The sequence below is a fragment of the Ammospiza nelsoni genome, chromosome 17, assembly GCF_027579445.1.
Source record: "Ammospiza nelsoni isolate bAmmNel1 chromosome 17, bAmmNel1.pri, whole genome shotgun sequence".
Lineage (NCBI taxonomy): Eukaryota > Metazoa > Chordata > Aves > Passeriformes > Passerellidae > Ammospiza > Ammospiza nelsoni.
The window spans coordinates 16,124,971-16,143,938 of NC_080649.1; the positions used below are offsets into that span (position 1 = coordinate 16,124,971).

Sequence of the window (18,968 nt, forward strand, 5' to 3'; positions counted from 1 at the left end):
CATGGCAAAGCAACATACTTTGAAGGATTAGGGAAATAAGTAATTTAAATACTTGTCTTATATTACAGTAAAATAAATGTCCTGAAAAGTAAGCAATTTCTTTCTGGTTGCTGATGCCATGAGTATCCTAAGGATCAGAAAGTAACATAGGCAAGAATGGCAAAGGGGCTGCACTTTCATGCAAAACCCCAACCCAGATTTATTTTTAGAATAAACCAGTAACAACACTCAAGGAGGGAACAGAATAGGTATCACTGCCTGACAAAATAAAATACCTAGAGAGAAAGCAAGCCATACCAAATTAGTTTCTATCCTTGAGAAGAAAAAAATCATTTAATTTCTCTACTTATTTTTACAAACAAAATTAGGAAATGTTGGGATTTTTTCATTATTGGTAAAAAACCCCCAACCAACATTTCAGCAAAATACTCAGTTCATTGCAGACTGTACCTTTTAGCTGGCCCTTCTCAGGGGCAGCCAGAACAACTTTCATTCTTACCTGATGACTGTCTCACCTAGTGCTGTAACAACCAGGCTATGGTCTACTAGAATCATGTCTGCAGAATGACCAGTCTTCCCACTCAACTTCACCTGTTAACCATTAGCAAATAAACACATTTACAGAAGGTCAGAGGAGCACACTGAAGGACACTGAGCATCTGAACTGCACAGTTTGGCTAAACAGTAAAAATATGAAAATAACTAGACCTGTCTGTTAATTCAGACATATTCAGACAGTGAATTCAGATGATTCTGACAATGATCACCATAAAATGCATCAAGACTGCAATGTATAAATTTAACAGAAGAAATCCTGGAGTGGGTTAATTAAGTAGATAAGGAGCAGTATTTTACTTTTGCACTAGAACTTCTCTTAGAATTTAATAAAGACTGCTTTAAAATGTGAAATTCCAAATCTTACTTCTAGTCAAACATAAGTAATGATCAATAAGAAGTGGACACTGCTGTAATACACGTGTCTAGTGTTTTTCTGTCGTGAATAAAAAGAAAAAAAATCTTAGAAAAGTGAAGGTTTGGGGTCTACCAACAAGCAGCATTTTGTAATAGCACAGGCCAGGGTGTGAGACATTTTCTCTTTAATTTCCTCTTTTAATTTCTGGAGATCCTCTGTCAGTCTTTCCACTGAGGAGACATGGGGCCATAATGAGGTGGAGATAGTTTCTTCATATATCTGAGGTTTGGTAACCAAATAGTCCACGTTTTGTTCTCCTTCTTTCCATAACATCACTCCCAATGAGTTGGCATATGACATCAGCACACTCAGTAAGAATTTCTGCTATATGTTTTGCGAACACTGGATATTGTCTGGATTAGTAAGGAATTGCTCATTATTTAAAAATTTATCTCCAGCACAGCTAATTCTCTCAGGTACCAGATACCTTGCTCCATAGTGTTCCACTTGTCTCAGTGCACTAAAAGGTCATCTTTCCAAGGAAACCTTTCTCTCACATTTGACAGGAGTTGCGTCCAGAGGCTGAGATTTTCTGGTCCTTTCCCAATCCTGTGGTCAATACTTGCATGCCAGGACACGGATCCCAGTTGCAAAGTGTCACTACCATCTAATTTCATATCATGGGCCACGACAGCCCAGTATCAGAGCACCCAGGTCACCAGGGGCTCACCTGACTGGAGTGAGAAATCCTTCTGCATGGCTCACAGCTCACTCAGGGATAGGGTTTGGGTGATTATCTCTGGCCCTGTCTCTTCCTCCTGTTGTGAAGGCCCTGCTTCCTTTTCATCACTCACAACATGAACTGATTTGGTCTTGGATTTCTTCTTCTGAATACAGGCAACTGCTCTTAGCACAGGTTGCTCTTGTGGGTAAGCTGCAGTTTGAATGGCCATAGTATAGTGCCTACCGCTTTGCTGTCCTCCTCCTCCCTCTGAGGGTGCTGCATAAAAACAAGCAGTGTCCAATAAATAGTAGCCACGGTGCAGCACACGGTTGCACCTCTCTGGAACTGCCACAGCAATTCTCTTTCAAACACTTTATCAGGGCCCTGTAGTTGTTCAGGGGTGAACTTCTGAACCAGGAGTAGAGTACTCTTTCAAAACCTGGCCCATTTTCTCCTACATGCCACACCACTAATGACTATCCATCCCAGGACATGTTTATGGACAACTTCCCTACGAATCTCTGTCCTAAATCTTAACACGGCGTACACTGGACAGAGGAAACCTATTAGACATATCAATGAGGGCATGCTTCCCAGGTCACAGTGAAACAGATCACTGTGGTGGATACATGGTGCATATATGGGAGCATATGCAGGGTTAGGTATCATACCCACATGAACAGACCAAGAAACACTAGAACCAGGGAGCTCTCTACCTAAAACACAAATGCTTAGACCAAAGTTATCTCAATCCTCTTGAGCCTTACCTTGGGCACCAATTAAATGTGGTGGCGTAACACCAGCAAAAAATTAAATGCCAAATAAGCCATGGCCCTTCTCCTGCCCCTTCCGGTAAGGGAGGGAGACGCGCAGAGAATATGGATTGAGATAATTTACTGAGAGCAAAAAGCAATGGAATAAGAAACAGCAATATGAATTTAAAAAAATATCCAAAACCAGAAAGTGCTTCAGCCACAAAAAATTAATTTTATGTGGCTGCTGAGACCAAAACCAAAATGGTGGTCCCCATAGGTTGTGTCCACATGACTTCCCCAGGCTCCCACATGCTGTTGCAAACAAAGGCAGCGTGGCAAGAGGCTTCCCGCCCCTCCCAGACCAAGACAACAAAAAACAACAGCAAACAGACCCTCCCCAAAACTGGGTCATCCAAGATGGATGCCCTGCTAGGCTCAGTTCCACACAAATGCCTGCACCATTGCTTCTACTGCTCTGCCATACTGGGCGTTGATCCTACAGGTTGCTGCCACTTCCCTGAAGTTCTGCTGCACTCCTTTTGGCCTGGCTTAGCTGGAATGGGCTTGGCTCGACTGGGCTTGGCTGGGCTCCCTTGGGCTGGACTGGGGGCCTTCCCTGCCCCCTGCCCACGGTCTCCCCATTAGTGCTGCCATTCAACATACATCAGTTCTGTGTTCTGCTGCTTTCCTTTCAGCACCATATCCCATAGTGTCTCAGGGAAAACAGAAGAGGGTGGATGGCAGGGGCAGAAGACAGAGTCTGCAGGGCTGATGCTGACAACCTCCCCATGAGAGAGAGCAAGGCAGAATGGTGCCCACTTAATGGGGTGTGTGTGTTTTCTCCACAAAAACAGTGATGATATAGGTGGCATAGAATAACTTAGATGCACCTACATGGTGCTAAGCACCACCCACCTCTGCAACCAGGACAACTGGAATTTCCAATTTTTCTGTAATTCACTAAGAAACTGAAAGTAAGTGTAAAAGAATTAAGATAGGGTCAAAATGAAAAAAACTATGAAAAAACAGGAAGAAAAGATGAAAACCATCTTTCCAAGTTCAGTACCACATCATTCTATTCCGCTTTCAGATAAGCTATTCTTGCTTCCTCATCAACATATTATCTGAGAAACAAATATGAGAGTTGATTCATTTGGAAGCAAAATAGCAATAATCAAAAAACGAAACAAACTTATAAAGAATAAATATTGCAGCTTTATCCTGTAGTATGACTCTTACCTTCATGAGCTCTTCTGCTTCTCCCTCGGGAGAAACTGCATGTAAAGACAACTGCAGAGTCTCTGTTATTACAAGTAAAACATCTCTTTCCTCCAGCAACAGGAGCTTTCGGACCAGACTGTCCGTAGACAATACCTGCCTTGTCTTCCCTTTCTCATTCACATAGTGCACAGAACCTGAAGGACAAATAAATCAGGTGCAGATTTTAGTTGACACCTTTTAGCTACAAAAGCCAAAGCTGATGCTCTCTACCTTAATAAAACATTCCTCAAGTGCTGAAAATGTAAAAATAACAAAAATTCTTTCATTTTCTAGTTCCTCTCAGGATAGACAGTACCATAGCTGACCAGAGCAATAAACCAAAGCATATTTTTCCCCATTTAGAAGATCCAAAGGGGAATACTTTAAATAATTTTAAACTGCAAATAAACTTTCTGTATGAATGATAGCATCTGAAACCTTCAGTCTGAGAAAAAAAATCTGTGAAAGAAGAATGGCAGCTAAGAATTGGTTCAATTTACAGCATAGTTGAGATGATGGAAAACTGCAGACCTGAAGTTCTTCATTGCTTAGGAAACACTGCACCACACACCAAATTCAGCTTTAATCCATAATTTCACTGGCAAATGGGACAGTGTTTTTCTAAAAACACTGACTTTGGTAACTAATGCACCCACCAACATTTTAAAAGCCATTATAATGTCATTAAGTTGTACTACTCTATAATCATAGAATCACAGAATCATTAAGGGTGGAAAAGACCTCCAAAATCATCAAGTCCAACCTTTGACCAAGTAGCACCACACCCAATAACCATACAGTGAAGTGCCACATCTAGTCATTTTTGAACACTTCCTCGGATGATCACTCTACCACTGCCCAGGGCAGCCCATTCCCATGCCTAACAACCCTTCCTGCAAAGAAATTCCTTCCACCAGTTTGCACAACTTGAAGCTGTTTCCCCTTGTCCTGCTCCCTGCTCCCTAGGAGCAGAGCCCAAATCCCCACCTGCCTGAACATCAGGGAGCTGTGCAGAGCCAGAAGGTCCTCCCTGAGCTTCCTTTTCTCCAAGCTGAGCCCCCCCAGCTCCCTCAGCTGCTCCTCATCAGACTTGTGCTCCAGACCCTATTCCAGCTCTGTTCCCTTCTCTGGACACACTCTAGCCCCTTAAGGTCTTTCTTGTCATGAGAGGCCCAGAATCCAGGTGCCCCAGCAGCATCCAGCACAGGGGGTGCTCACTGTGCTGGGCCTGTGGCCACTCTATGGCTGATCCAAGTCCTGTCCCACTGCTTTATTTTCTCCCTGCAATAAAACCCTGCATAGATATCCTCATCTTCTTAAATCACAGGACATTTTGGTTTTGAAAGAACTTTAAAAATTAATCTCTTTTTAATCCTCTTGCCAGGGGCAGGGACACCTCCCACTAGTCCAGGTTGCTCCAAGCCTCATCCAGCCTGGCCTTGAACGCTTCCAGGGATCCAGGGGCAGCCACAGCTTCTCTGGGCACCCTGTGCCAGGGCCTCAGCACTCTCACAGAGAACAATTCCTTCCCAATATCCCATCTAACCATGTCCTCTGGGAGTGGGAAGCCGTTCCCTTGTCCTGTCCCTGCAAGCCCTCCAAAGTCCCTCTCCAGCTCTCCCGGAGCCCCCTTAAGCACTGCAAGGGGCTCTGAGCTCTCCCTGAAGCCTTCTCTTCTCCAGGTTCTCCCAGCCTAACTCTAGAGCAGAGGGGCTCCAGTCCATGAAGTATCTACATGGCCTCCTCCAGACTCATTCCAACAGCTCCATGTAACCCCTGTGGTGATAACCCCAGAGCTGGAGGCAATTCTGCAGGTGGGGGTCTCACCTGAGTGGGGCTGAGGTGCAAAATCCCCCCCTCCCCTGCTGCCCACACTGTGGGATCAGCCCAGCACACAGGGTATTTCTGGGAGTCAGCACACACAACTGGGGCATATCCAGCTCTCACTCACCAACACCTCCAAGTTCTTCTCAGGACATTTGTGAGTTAGAGCAGATCATTACTAGATTAAAAACTGAGTCCAAAACACATACACTCAAACCAACCCAAGCAATGAAGCTGCTCACAAGGAACAGTCAGACAGTATCATTTGATTGAAATTTGAGAAGTATGACAAGGAGGCTGTCTTGGGGTGACTTTATAATACTGTATCCCTTATCATCTACTTTATGCCCAGACACAGGTTCTGTAACTTTAAGCTAGGTCCGAGAGAGGGGAAGAAGCCGGGGGAATTCTTTCATCAGTTTGTGTTCAAACACAGACTCTCCCCCGCTCTTTCTCAGGAGAGAAGAGAGTTAAATTCTTCTCCTTGTAGCTAGCTTTATATGTTAGCTGAGTCAAGAAGTTTTTCCCGGGACTGTGGCTTCTTCTTCTGGAACTGTTCGGCTTTGCTCCAGCCCAGAACACCAGGCCATCACCTGGAGTCCCATGCCGCAGCCCAGAGGGGGGAGGCTGCAGGAACACCCGGCTCCAGACCTCGGGAGAAGCCAAGCAGGACTCTCAAATCCACCAGCTTTCTCCACAGCGAGAAGGTTTTCATATCTAATATTATTCATTCTTGTTCCCGTGCCGGCATGCACTCTCTGTGTTAAATAAACAGGTTTTTTCCCTTTTCTCCAAGAAATTCCTTTCGTCTGATGGGAAGAGGTTGTGCCACAAACCGGCCTTTTTTTCAGAGGAGATTCCCCTTTCAAGACGTTTCCTCCTGACTTGTCTCAACCCGAGGCAGAGGCCCAAGCCCAGGACAGCACCTGCAGGACACACAGCCTGTCCCTAGATGGGGCTCTGCACCATCACAACAGCGGCTTTGAAGGTGAGGACGGAATGGGCACAGCTTCCTAAAGCTTCTCCCCCTGTATCTTTATGAAGCACCTTGTGTCCATTTTCCATTTAAATGGTACCCTTCTAGTAAAGAGGCTTGTATTCACACATTAAAAGAAGGTACACTGCAAACCAACCACGCAGCTGGCCCATGCCCCTCCTGCAAGCCGTACTGGTGTAAACAAGGGGTGTCAATTTTGGTACAACACTGAATCAAATTGTAACAGAGCTGCAGAACCAGCATAACTGAAACGTTTTCAGAACAGTTAACATTTGAATCAACAGGATGACTCGAATCACCTACCAGAAACACCCATTATGCAACTTCTCACACACATTTTGGCTCCAGTTCAGAGAGAGCAAATTACAGAGAGATGGCATCACAAAAAAATTTGGGGTGGGAAGAAAGTTAGCTTAGAGAAAACTAGTACCCAGAAGACTAAAAAGGATAGGAAAAGACAGGGAAGAGTAAAAGGCAAGGAAGAGGAAAATACAGAGAAGAAATACTATTAGGCAGCAAACTAAACAAAACAGATTCTCAGACTTTTTGTTGGTCTGTAAGACTAAAGCATCATTTCAAAGCATGAGAAAAAATTGAAAAGAAAATTGAGAATTTAAGACGTATGCTTTAGCAGAATTTGCCTATTTATAGAAAAAAGAACACATGCATTATTTTGAGGCTTTGCACAAAAGCTAATTTTATCTACACTTGTGTGTTAGAGATTGTTTTCCTCATACCCACTTCTTTGGAACCTGACTAACCCAGTACCTCTGGTACCCTTGTGAACAAAACCATCCTGAAGATAAGATTTTAGTAGTTTTATTCATTTCTTACCAAACATTCTACAACTCCTATAGAAGACTCTACCCTATTGAATATATGAATATGAGGAATATATGAATATACCCCAAGACTATCATGCACTGGGCTATTTTGAAGCTCTAAGGAAACAACTTCCCAGCCAAATGGAAAAGTGGTTTTGCTCTTACCATCTGCCAAAGTGATAAAGAAGGAGAGTCCTTCCTGGACTGCTGTTTTCAGAGGTGGTCCTATTCCAGCTTTCTTCCAGTTAAACATATCCAAGGCTTTCTCATCACCACTCACAGCTGCTTTTGCCAGCTGTACAAAGTCCCTGAAAAGAGAGATACTTCATTCCTAATTCTTTTCATAACTGTAGGTTCAGTCTCAAAGAATGGATGAGAAGTTAATAAAGCATATTGTATAAAGAGAACAAATATTTCATACACTGATTGAAAAAAGGGCGGATTCAAAAAAATACAAAACAAAATTTCAATATTAGTTTTCATTTGCATTATTTCACCTTTTTTTCAAAACACATCATTATTTTTTCAGAGATGTGAAACAGAAAAGCCCAGACAAGGAGAACTATTATTTTTCAGTACAGCTGCTTCCCATTTCTTGCTTGGAGACGAAAAAAATAATAATGTTTAAGAACTGACTTTTAATTATTTTTGACAAGAATATAATGATAATTGTGTTTCCAGTGTGTTTATGGCTTTCCACAATCAGCAATATTGCTAATTAGAAGAACGAAGACAGAAGAGTCAACAGCAACCAACAGACGATGTGGAGAAGAGAAAGAAGAGCAGTTACTGCACACAGGACACAGAGCCAGCTATCAGAGCGGGAGAAGAGCTTGGAAGTATAGGGCAGTTAGGAAAAGAACATTTTTATATATTTTTAAATAGTCTATTTGTGGGTAGGACTTTCTTTCTGTGGAACAAGACAAAGACTTGGTCTATCAGAGCTCTGATGGGGCCAATACTCACTCACTAGGAGGGGGTGGCCAAAAGACACAGTGCCACAAGCATTTCCCATACTCCTGCTTAACCAGGGCAGGACCCTGCACTCTGCCCCGATGGTCCATTTTCCACAGACACAAGACACCGTGCTAGAAAAAGACAAGTTAATTCATTACCCTTTGCACACAGATGAGAATTCAGACTCAAGCTAATCACTGCACATAAAAATAAATGTTTTATTGATGGAGCAACACCCTTCCTTTTGTTTAGTTGACACATACAATTACACCCACTTAAAACTAAGCCACAGGGAATCAAAGCTATCTTTAACATTATATTATTTGCTCCCTTAAAATCAAATTATCTAAAGAAAGCTTATTGGCCCTATCCTTTTTTAGTTAAATCACACTGCCAGAGCAATTACATGGAACAGTCTTATTTTTCTTCTGCAAGCAGCAGACGTAAATATTTGTCTTGATAATGTCCTTTCCACATTCTTTCTTGAAAGTAGTCTGATAGCTTATTTTTTAGCAATTGAAATAAAGGATAGCAGAGCATATGCATCCCTCAGTAAGTGTATACAAAACTGATGTAGATGAGCATGGGTATATGATTAGACATGTAAAGTCACAGGGTGTAGAAAGACTAAGGGCAGAATTTTTTAATTTCTGGAGCTTTCCTCCTCTTTCGGAGTAGACATTCAAGAGCTTACTTTTAGAAAAATCAAGAACTTACTTTTAGAAAAATAATCTAGTAACTAGAAAAATCATATATGCTAAAGAAAGGAAGTCTGATTAGCTAATTAACTCAGTGGTCAACACAGGCCAGCCCTTGAGCCTGGCACAGGTGCTGACATAACTCACACCCTGCAGTGGCAGCTCAGGAGCAACAAACCCCTGGTGACTAAAAAGTGTGGAGACAAATTCCAACAAACTGATTTACAGTATATCCTCACAGTTGGAATGCGAAGAAGATTATTTATTGTTGTTGTTATGCTAGTATTTATGAAACCAAATTGCATTTAGGAACGTTCCATGTAAGCACTACATAAAAAAACCCAGCAACAATTTTCAATATCAAATTCAATCTCATTTTATTTCATTAAGATAGAGAACCATAAAGTGGTATTAGAATTCGCTCTATTTTTATTTATTGTTTTCAATGAAGTATCATCCTTTTCCTGGAAGTGGCAGCAATGGTCACTTATTCTTCACAATTCTAACTAGAAGCCACACAAGATGCAGCTGAGGCCTTCCAAAGTAACATTTCTTTCTGTTTTTCCTAAGATTCAAACTTCTAACTTCTTTTCAACGGTAAGATGGCAAGAGTTATACCGTCCAAAACTGTTTATTAAGTGCTATGTGTCTGCAGGTTAAAGAATGCCACTCAGCTGTGCAACTGTGACACTGCTGTACTCCTGTCCCAAGAGGATACTTGCAGTTCATAAAATGTTTGTTAGTTACCTCTGAACATCACAGGATCCTATGAACCAACCTTGTTGGTTCCTCCTCTCACTCTGCCATCAGCTTTATATGCCACCAATTTCCAAGGATCCCAACTAAAATCACCTGCACCATTCATAAGCTGGAGGAAAAGCCTGCAGCTTTCTAAAGCTGCTGACCTTCGTTCCACCTCCTTCTAGATACTCCAGCCTGTATCCAGATAACTGACTTGCACAATCTCAATTCTTAGTTAGAAGCACAGGAGATTGGAAACAAAAAAGGCTCACAACCTCTCCTAAGTCACACTGGAAAGGATGCAGAACTCATCTGTTTTCAAATTATATTTTTAAAGGACACAGGACATTGACCTTATCATCTATCTAAATGTCCTTTCCAAATGGAGATATTCTCTGATTCCATCCTGTAACTTCCCAATAATTTTTAAAAACATAAAGCTTTAGTTACTTGGTATGAAAGCAATTTGCCTTACAAATAGGCTTTCATTATAGAAAGCACCTAGATCCTCTGTGTGATCAAAACGTGGAAATCACTCATGTTCTTTTTACTTAAAACAAAATAAAAGCTTCTGATTTTCACAGTATCCTATTCCAACTTTATGAAGTTATTTTCAAATAATTTTCTTGCATTTCAGCATGTACAATGACAGAAATCCTAGTGAAGGTAGAATCACAGAATACACTCAGCTGGAAGTGACTCCCACAGATCACCAAGCCCAACTCCTGGCCTGCACAGACAACCCAACAATCCCACCCTGTGCCCGAGTGCTTGTCCAAAGGCTCCTGGAGCTCTGGACGCCTTGCAGCTCTGAGCTTTCCCTGGGGAGTCTTTCCAGTGCCCAATCAGCCTCTAGCTGAAACAGAAACTTAATCAGGATCCAAATACTTATCTTATTTCTAAAGAATTTCCTCTAATATAAGCAGAACATGATCCTGGCAGCGCTCACCTAATGGAAGTTTCCTAAAAATAAACCCTCATGGGAAAAATATTAAAAATAAACATATAAACTATTGGACAACATGTAAGAAATGAAGAATATCTGTGCTACACCTCAGAGCATGGCATAGTGACACCGGTTTGAAATAAATTTGAAAAGTATTTGTAAGTTCTGTCTATATCAATGTATTGGCTCATTATGATTAAGGCCTCAGCTACACTGAGATGTGTCCATCTTTTGCCTGGGAAGAACTTTCTCTTTTCTAAAAAAGAAGATGATAAATTCTCTTTTTACTCAATTTTGAATTTCTGCATTTCTGTCAAATGTAGCAGCAGAACTTTACAAACAATGAATAAAAATAACCTTTCTTCCCAATAAGAACATTGGGAATTCTAACATATAGGTAAGAGCAGAACTGAAATTCTTGGGCAAGCTCAAGTTTGAATCAGGGAAAATACAGGGAAAAAAATGCATTTTTTTCTTCATTTGCTGACTCAGGAACTGGCAAAATCAGAATCTTCTATGAATACTTAATCCTGAATATTCAATAGCTACTTTCTCACTTCACTATTTAAAAGGGGAACCAGTTCATCAAGAAATAGTGTGTCACATTTCCCAATACAATCAATGTGACACAATACTAAAGCATTCATAAAACCAGAAAAAGAGAGATTAACATGGGTTTCCTGTGAGCACTGCTCTGCACTCAGAATGGATGAATATGTTGTAGCTGGAATTTGTTTCTCAACAGCTATTCTTGAGTCTGCCCTAAAACTTGTGCATGGACAGGAGCAAAAGAATTCAAATGGTCTATACCTCAATTACTCCATCCATGAAATAGCCTTAAACCTTCATCAATGCTCAGCACTCACTGAGATCCAACACAATTTTATTTAAAGAAAAATTATAGAATGGCAATTTTTTAATTGTAGAATAATATTGTAGAAAAAATTAAAACACTACGACTTTATTTTATTCCCTATCAGTTTTAATTGTACCTAAGGAAAAGAAATTTCCCTCCCACACAAGTCTCCCTTCCCCATTGATCTCCTTTCCATGATCTTTTCCTATTACAGAGCTTCCAAGACTGTGTTCCACATCAAACCCATATGGCATTTCAGCTACTCACCCCATCCCCAGACACAAGGCAGGTACCACTTGTACTCCAGCTCAGGACTGTGATTTTGGCGCTGTGATTTGGGGGTACAGTGTGCTGCTCCTTGTCTTGTTTGTTCAGTATCAGAACTCCTCCTGTCTCCCATCCTGATGCCAGAATGGGTCTGGAAGGGTGCCAGGCAAGTAATGTGACCTGAAAGCTTCTCTCAGCATGGCAATCAGGCACATGTTCTCCCTGCAAACAAAAATCAGTGTGAGCTCAGTCCAGCGGAAACTCAGCAACCAAACCTTCCAATTCATATCCCAGTCAATATCAAGCTTTCTCTCCCATATAAAGGATATAAGAAGGCTTCAAGCATATTTCAAAGTAAAAAAAAGTTCCAGCTATTGAAAAAGAACAAAGCACATCACTAAGGACATAGAATAATCTAATGCTTCAACAGCTCTTAAAGGCAGATCCTCCTTTAGACATGGTTCACAAGAAAATTTCACGCAAATCATTTAACCTCTCTAAGTATTTCTTTTTCCGTTTTTTAAACTTGGAAAACAATTTTTCAGAATACACTTTGAAAAGTACACATTTTATAGGCTATTGTATTAAGAGAGATGTTTCAGTAAGTCTGCTGCAGACTTAGATACTTTTAGTGCTACTTCTCTAAAATTATGCAAACCAAAGTCTTACACAAGGCTCTCATGTAAAAGTTAGAGTATGCAAAAGAAATATCTGTCTACAGGCAGAAAACCAGTTCAGTCTTGAGGTGGTAGAGTGATTTGTTCAGTTTCCATTTCTTAGTATGTTCTACTCACTTAAGAGTTAAAAAGCAGCAGCATGCGTTCATTTACATACAAGTCTGAAAATCTCACACTATGAGAAGAAAAACCTAATCAGTAATCATCACAAACAAGACTTATAGACTGCAAACATCAAATTTCAAAAGAAAGATCAATTTAATTTATGAAGATCTTTTTAAAAATACATATAATGAGTGGCTGATGAATCTGTCATGTTCCATATAGCACAGGACACAGACAGTAATTAAAACCCAGAGATATTTCAGGAGGATATGTAAGCCTGCAAAAACAGAGATTAAAAATGTGAAGTTTTAAATTAGAACAATGATAAAGGTTGCTGAGAGAAGCTGTGTGACTTCTCACACATCTCATGTCTCTGGAAGTGTTCAAGGCCAGGCTGGATGGGGCTCAGAGCAACTTGGTCTATGGAATGTGTCCCTGCACGGCAAGTGGTTGGGACAAGATGATCCTAAAGGTCCCTTCCAATCTAAACCATCCTGCAATTCTGTGACTCTGCATCAAGAGCAAAAGCAAAGTTGTTGATTTTTCACCTGTTCCAGGTAGATATCCACACAGCCCCCACCTGCTGTGCTGATAGAAGCAACTGCCAGGAGTGGATGAAGTGGGTGCCATGCTATATGGGAAGGGGAGGCAACAGAATCAGGAGCATCTGTTCGATGATCCACGTACACAGCCATAAAAACAGGAGCTGTCTCAGACTGCACACCTGTACAAGGAATAAAAACATCTCTATCAGGTTTGCTTATGCAGATAATACATATACACTACATATATGCTATTTATATTGAATTTATGCACTGTATATAATGACATATATACGGGTTAAAACAAGAGGAAAAATAAAACTACAGCATTATCTTGTTGCATATACTACATGACATGACAATGTCAGAGTGGCATTTAAAAATAAATGGAGAAACACTGAGCCTCCCACTCTGTAGAGTCCCAGTGTGCATAAGCCAGTACCAAGTCTCTCACCAGTGGCTTGTGCTGGCCTACTTCAAAGGACTCTGAAATAACTCAGTATTTACCAGAAAGCTACTTCCAGCAGCTTCATTTCCATAGATGTTAATTAATGTACAAACTGAACTCTTTTATGTTAAGTCTCATGTCTCAGCTTTCAAAGTAAGTTTCAACAGTTGTCACCACTGCAGAGCTTGTACTGTTGAAATCACACTATCTGCTATTGATATTGGAACTGTTACCAACATTTGAATGAAAAAAGTAAGTGCTGATGTTGCACAGTAAAGAACATGAGAACCAAACCCTTTTCAGTGTTGTGGGTCAGAAATCAAGGGCATCAGTAATAATTTGTAATAATTTATACACAGAAATGGTCTTTGGATTTGTGTCATGGGATCCAGTCAGCTCAGTTTCAAAACAAAACCAGCTGGACCGAAACACCTCAAATTCCTCAAATAATCAGTGAGTCATAGAGTTCAGTGGGTCAACTGGCCCAGCCTCCCTGCACAAGCAACGTCTTCCCAGAGCACATGGCATAGGATTGTGTCCAGACAATTCTGGATATCCCCAATGAGGGAGACTTCACATCCTCTCTGGGGCAGCCTATTCAGTGCTTAATCAGCCACACAGTAAAGATATTTAGATGAAACTTCCCATGTTCCAGTTTCTGCCCATTGCCTCTAGAGCCACTGCTGAGCCCCATGGAGCACAGCCTGGTCCATTCTCCTGAGCTTTTCCTGCAGACACTGACAGACAGGGATGAGGTCAGACAGGGATGAGGTCCCCTCTCAGCTGTCTCTTCTCAAGGCTCAACAGGCCCAGCTCCCAGAACTGGACACAGTGCTCCAGATGTGCTTCACCAGGGCTGAAGAGAGGGGCAGGATCCCCTCCCCAGCCCACTAACAATGCCTTTCCTCACCCACCCCAGCATCCACCAATCGTGGCCCCAGGGCACACAGCTGGTCAAGGACAGCTGGTGACCCCCAGGTCCTTCTCCACAGAGATGCTGCCTAGCAGGGCAGTCCCCAGCCTGGACTCGTCCATGGGATTACTCCTCCCCAGCTGCAGAATCCTGCCAGGACCCGGTGAAAAACAAAACAAGATCCCCAAGAAAGCAACACAAATGAACATACACACAAAAAAGCCCCCAAGCATGAAATGTTTAAAAGACTTCTGTGACACTTAAGGGGAAGAGATGTTTTCTTCTGCACAGGTAAACCATGAGTTCAGAATCCACAGGCACACACATGCTCAGCAGTGAGCCACCAGCATGTAAAATGGGCATCAACAGACTCTTAAGGTCTCTTTTCTTTAAATCTTCTGTCAGTGCCTCAAATAACTAATTTGCCAGGCACTTAATTTAGGAAGGTAGGCAACTCTGTTCAGTAAATTGGGAGTTCTGTATCTTGCCACTGACACATACAAGGAACAACAACAACTACTGGATATGAGAGCAGACAAGAGCAGTCACCCTAAGGACAAGCCATTTCATCTTCCAACAAGATCCACGCACTTTTATCTGTACAATCCTTCAAAATCCTCAGCATTCCCAAAGTGGCATTGCATGGTCCAGTTTTATCACCACTCAAAAAAACCCAAAAAACAACTAACAACCATTCAAATAAAATTTGGAGTGTTTTTCATCTTGATTTCATGTATTTTAAAAGTTTTCTTACATCTCCAGTACTGTTCCAGAATTCTGTGCCCATACTACTGCTTTACTCCTTATTTTATCTGTTTCATTTTCCTCTAAGAGAGGAAGGATTTAGTCCATATTTGACTATAAGCTTTAGATGGGCTCAAAATTTGAAATAATAAAGAATTTCACTTCAGATTAAAACAAAAATGTAAGATGTCTAAATGAAAACAAAGCTACATTTCATATAAAATAACAGTTTTATCAAGCCATACAGTTGTAATGTCTTCTCTATAGACACCATTTTCTACTTTTAGTTGTTCCTTGCATCTGTATTTATTAATATTACTTATTATTATTCAGATATTTCAGTCCCATTCAATGACAGAAGTAAGTTTATCAAGCTTCCAAACTGCATCTCTTGTTCAATTCATTAATTTAACTTTTGGAATTAACAGACAGCAAGAAAAAATTTTCAACCAAAACTGTGTAAATTTAAAATGGCAGACTGGCACTTACTAAAACAAGACTCAGTGATACTGCTGGGTAAATTATGGACAACCCCAAATATAAAATACTCTTCACCATCAGAGTAACTACACAGAGCTGTGCAGCAGACTGCTACACACAAATAAATAAATGGCTTACATAAGTGGATTACTCAATGGTGTAAAAATATTTGAACCAATATTCATTTTCTTGCTATGATCTTGGGAGTTCATTACTCACATATTACTACTAGCTCATGTATTTAAACTGTAGCTTTGACAGCTGTCTCTTCAAAAAAGTCTTCAAAAAATAAAAAGAAAACCAAGTAACACCACCTCGACAAACTATCCGGCATGTTCTATTTTTCCAAGGTTTCAAAAAAAAAAAATTTCTGAAAAAGTTAACCATTTTGTATTTTAGAATAGAACATGAACAAGCTCCCACACTTGATCTCAAAGATCAAATTAGATACATCTGACAGACACTTTTGAAACAGCCCACAGGCAATTCTTAAAAATGGTTAGACCTCATGGAATCTCAGCATGGTTTGGAAGGGACCTTAAGCTCATCCAGTTCCAACCCCTGCCATGGGCAGAGACTCCTCACACTATCCCAGGCTGCTCCAAACCCTGGCCAACCTGGCCTTGGACACTTCAGGGATCTGAGGGCAGCCACAGCTTCTCTGGGCACCCTGTGCCAGGGCCTCAGCACCTTCACAATAAAACTTTTCTTCTCACAATAAAACTTCTTCTGCCAGTTTAAACCATTAGTTCTTCATCCTGTCAATACATGCCCTGGTAAGAAGTCTGTATCCATCTTTCTTACAAGATCCCACGAAGTTCTTTTTAAGACAACTTCCTTGTCCAGCCATCCAGAAGCCACCCTGACAATCACTCTCACAGTGCCTGAGCGGGGACCAAGGCCCCTGTGCAGCTACACCTCCACAGTCAAACCAGCTTTCCTTACCAGCTCAACCACAGCCTTCTCATAGCAGTCTCAGATGTCTGGATCATTAAAATAATTTCATTTTGGTGCAATAACAAAATTACAGCTCAAGCTGGTAATTCCAAGGAGGAATGTCAAACAAAGGATCCCCCGGGCTTTTACACCCTTTCAGTTTAAGGGCAGGGAAGGTCTGGGGCTTGTCAGCTGCTGCTGAGTGCCTCTGAGTGTCCCTGGCTGGGCCACAGGTCCCCATGCCCTGCGTTATGCAGCCGGCAGTTCACAGCCTCTTGCTCTGGCCACCCAAAGCTCAACCTGCGGCTTGCACTGCAACTGCACCCTACAGACAACACTGCACTACACTGCAGACAACATCAACGACTGCAAATGACAGCAGCGAGCCAGAACACCGGCACATATTTCACAAAATAATATCAACGATCAGGAAAAAAAAATATATATGCTATTCTGTCTTTGGGGACAGTGCTTTAAAAGCTGCTTTTATGTTCTGTCACAGTGTTATCAGCACATTTCATCGAGGTTGACAGCAACTTGGTTTGCTGTACCTGTGGAGCTGAGGACTCACCGGCCCCCCAGTCACCACACAAATGGTGAAAGGGGTCTCTGTCCAAGTTGCCTTAACAAGATTCTCTGGCAAGGCTCCCAAAGCAAAGGCCCTTCCTTTAACCTCTACCTATGAGAAATGCTGGTTGTAAAATTTGAAATTGTTTAAAAGAGCCAGCGCCAGGAAAAAAAAAAAAAAAAAGATAATACAAAACTGCTCTGTGCTACAAAAAGATGGCTAATGACTATGTACAATCTTTTCTAACCAGTAAAACAGATGAAGCAAAAACCCGGTTGAATCCCGCACCCGCACAGAGGGAGAAGGGGTGGGGAGCCTGTGCCAGGTAGAGCCCAGGCTGCTGCTGCCGTGGGCAGCTCCTGGAGCGGACCGAACCCTGCGCGTGTCCCCCGTCCGGGCCATGATCGCCACTCGCCGGCACAGAACAAGGGGCTCCACAAACTCCACGGCTCCGAGAAGACAAACACGCGGGCCGCGCCACCACATTCTCGCCCGCGGGTGGATTCGGCCGCCCCCGCCGCCAGCAGCTCAAGCGCCCCTTACCTCCGGCTGACCGCGATCAACCCCTCTGTCGCGGGCCGGGCCCAGATACAACCATGAAGAGACGGCCGACACGCCGCGGGCTGCTGCGGGTAGAGCCCGCTCTCCCCGCTCTCCCCCGCCGCCGCGCTCACCGGCCCCGCCGCAGGCCGCACTCCGCGATGCTTTGCGTTACCCCGACAACGGGGAGAGTCGGGAGCGGAAATAGCCGAGTCGAGCCGAGGAGTGACGGGAACGGCCGAAGCCATTCGGCGGCACACGAAGAGTGGCGGAAATTGACGAGCACAGCGCGTTCGGCGGCCGTCCCGCTGCGCTGTCCCCGACGGTCTCAGAGGCGTCTTCGGGGTTTGGTGGCTTGGCCTGTGAGGAGTATTTTCTGGCGCAGGTGATGGACTGTGCCGCCGTCCTGAAAATCGAGATCCTTCCCCAAACCCTCCCGATCCCCAACGCTATCAAGCACCTGCTGTGACGGAGTGTGACCCAGCTGAACCTCCGCGATATAGAAATGTATATCGTAACCATATTGAAGTGTACCGCCCGGAGCTCAGCGGCTCTTTCAGAGTTTTGGGGGGGAAAGCTTTTAACGACTATGTCTTTCAAATGAAGATAACCCGTGAAGCCCTCCTACCACCCCACACCGCTCAGCACCAGGTACAGCCCAGCTCCGTGCCCGGCTCCCGCCCCCATCGGGCCTGCAGCCAGCCCGAAGAGCCAGGCTTGCCTGACACCTTCAAAAGGGCTGAAAAAATTCAAGACCAAATCCTCACAGCACTGCCCTACCCATAGTCATTTGTAATTCCTCTGAAGTCTCAACACTTCCGTGCAAGCTGATGAAAAGCAGCCACACCTGGTACAGCTACAACAAGCAGCTCCTGTATATTTCGAGGTTGACTGGCCATGTGTAATGTGTCATTTATGTGGTGTTTATAAGTTTCCTTTCCCAAATACGCAGGGACTCTGCGTATTTGAAAGAAAAAAAAAAAAAAAAAAAAACACAAAAAAACAACAACAGCACCAAAAAAAAACCCCAAAAACACCCCACAAAATTAAAAAAAAAAAAAAAACAAAAAAACAAAACTCTGATTTGGTAGCAAGTAGAAAAAAAGTACACAGTGAAAGACACACAGTACATTGAAACACACTGTATATCGGTAGAATTATGGGCAACATTCAGGTAGAGAGGCAAAACACTGGCTTTAGACCTTGTTACATGCCAGCAACTCCCATAGACCAGAGCAGCAGAACTGACAAAG

General features: G+C 42.6%; 1 protein-coding gene across 3 annotated transcripts in view; it reads right to left on the reverse strand.

Moving 5' to 3' along the window:
* The window catches only part of IFT140 (intraflagellar transport 140), an 82,939-nt gene extending 64,696 nt beyond the window's left edge, over window positions 1–18,243 (reverse strand). Inside the window, exons 1-7 of one of the 3 annotated variants that reach the window (XM_059484808.1) lie at window positions 18,176–18,243; window positions 13,093–13,268; window positions 11,763–11,984; window positions 8,264–8,385; window positions 7,463–7,605; window positions 3,632–3,807; window positions 500–591 (exon numbers count right to left, since the gene is read on the reverse strand). In XM_059484808.1, the coding sequence (XP_059340791.1) occupies window positions 500–591; window positions 3,632–3,807; window positions 7,463–7,605; window positions 8,264–8,385; window positions 11,763–11,984; window positions 13,093–13,239 (902 nt within the window). In that variant the 5' untranslated portion in view covers window positions 13,240–13,268; window positions 18,176–18,243. Of the gene's footprint in view, window positions 1–499; window positions 592–3,631; window positions 3,808–7,462; window positions 7,606–8,263; window positions 8,386–11,762; window positions 11,985–13,092; window positions 13,269–17,718; window positions 17,856–18,175 lie in introns of those variants that run through there. The other 2 variants (XM_059484809.1, XM_059484810.1) reach the window with 2 other exon arrangements.
* Between the last annotated feature and the right edge of the window lie 725 nt (window positions 18,244–18,968).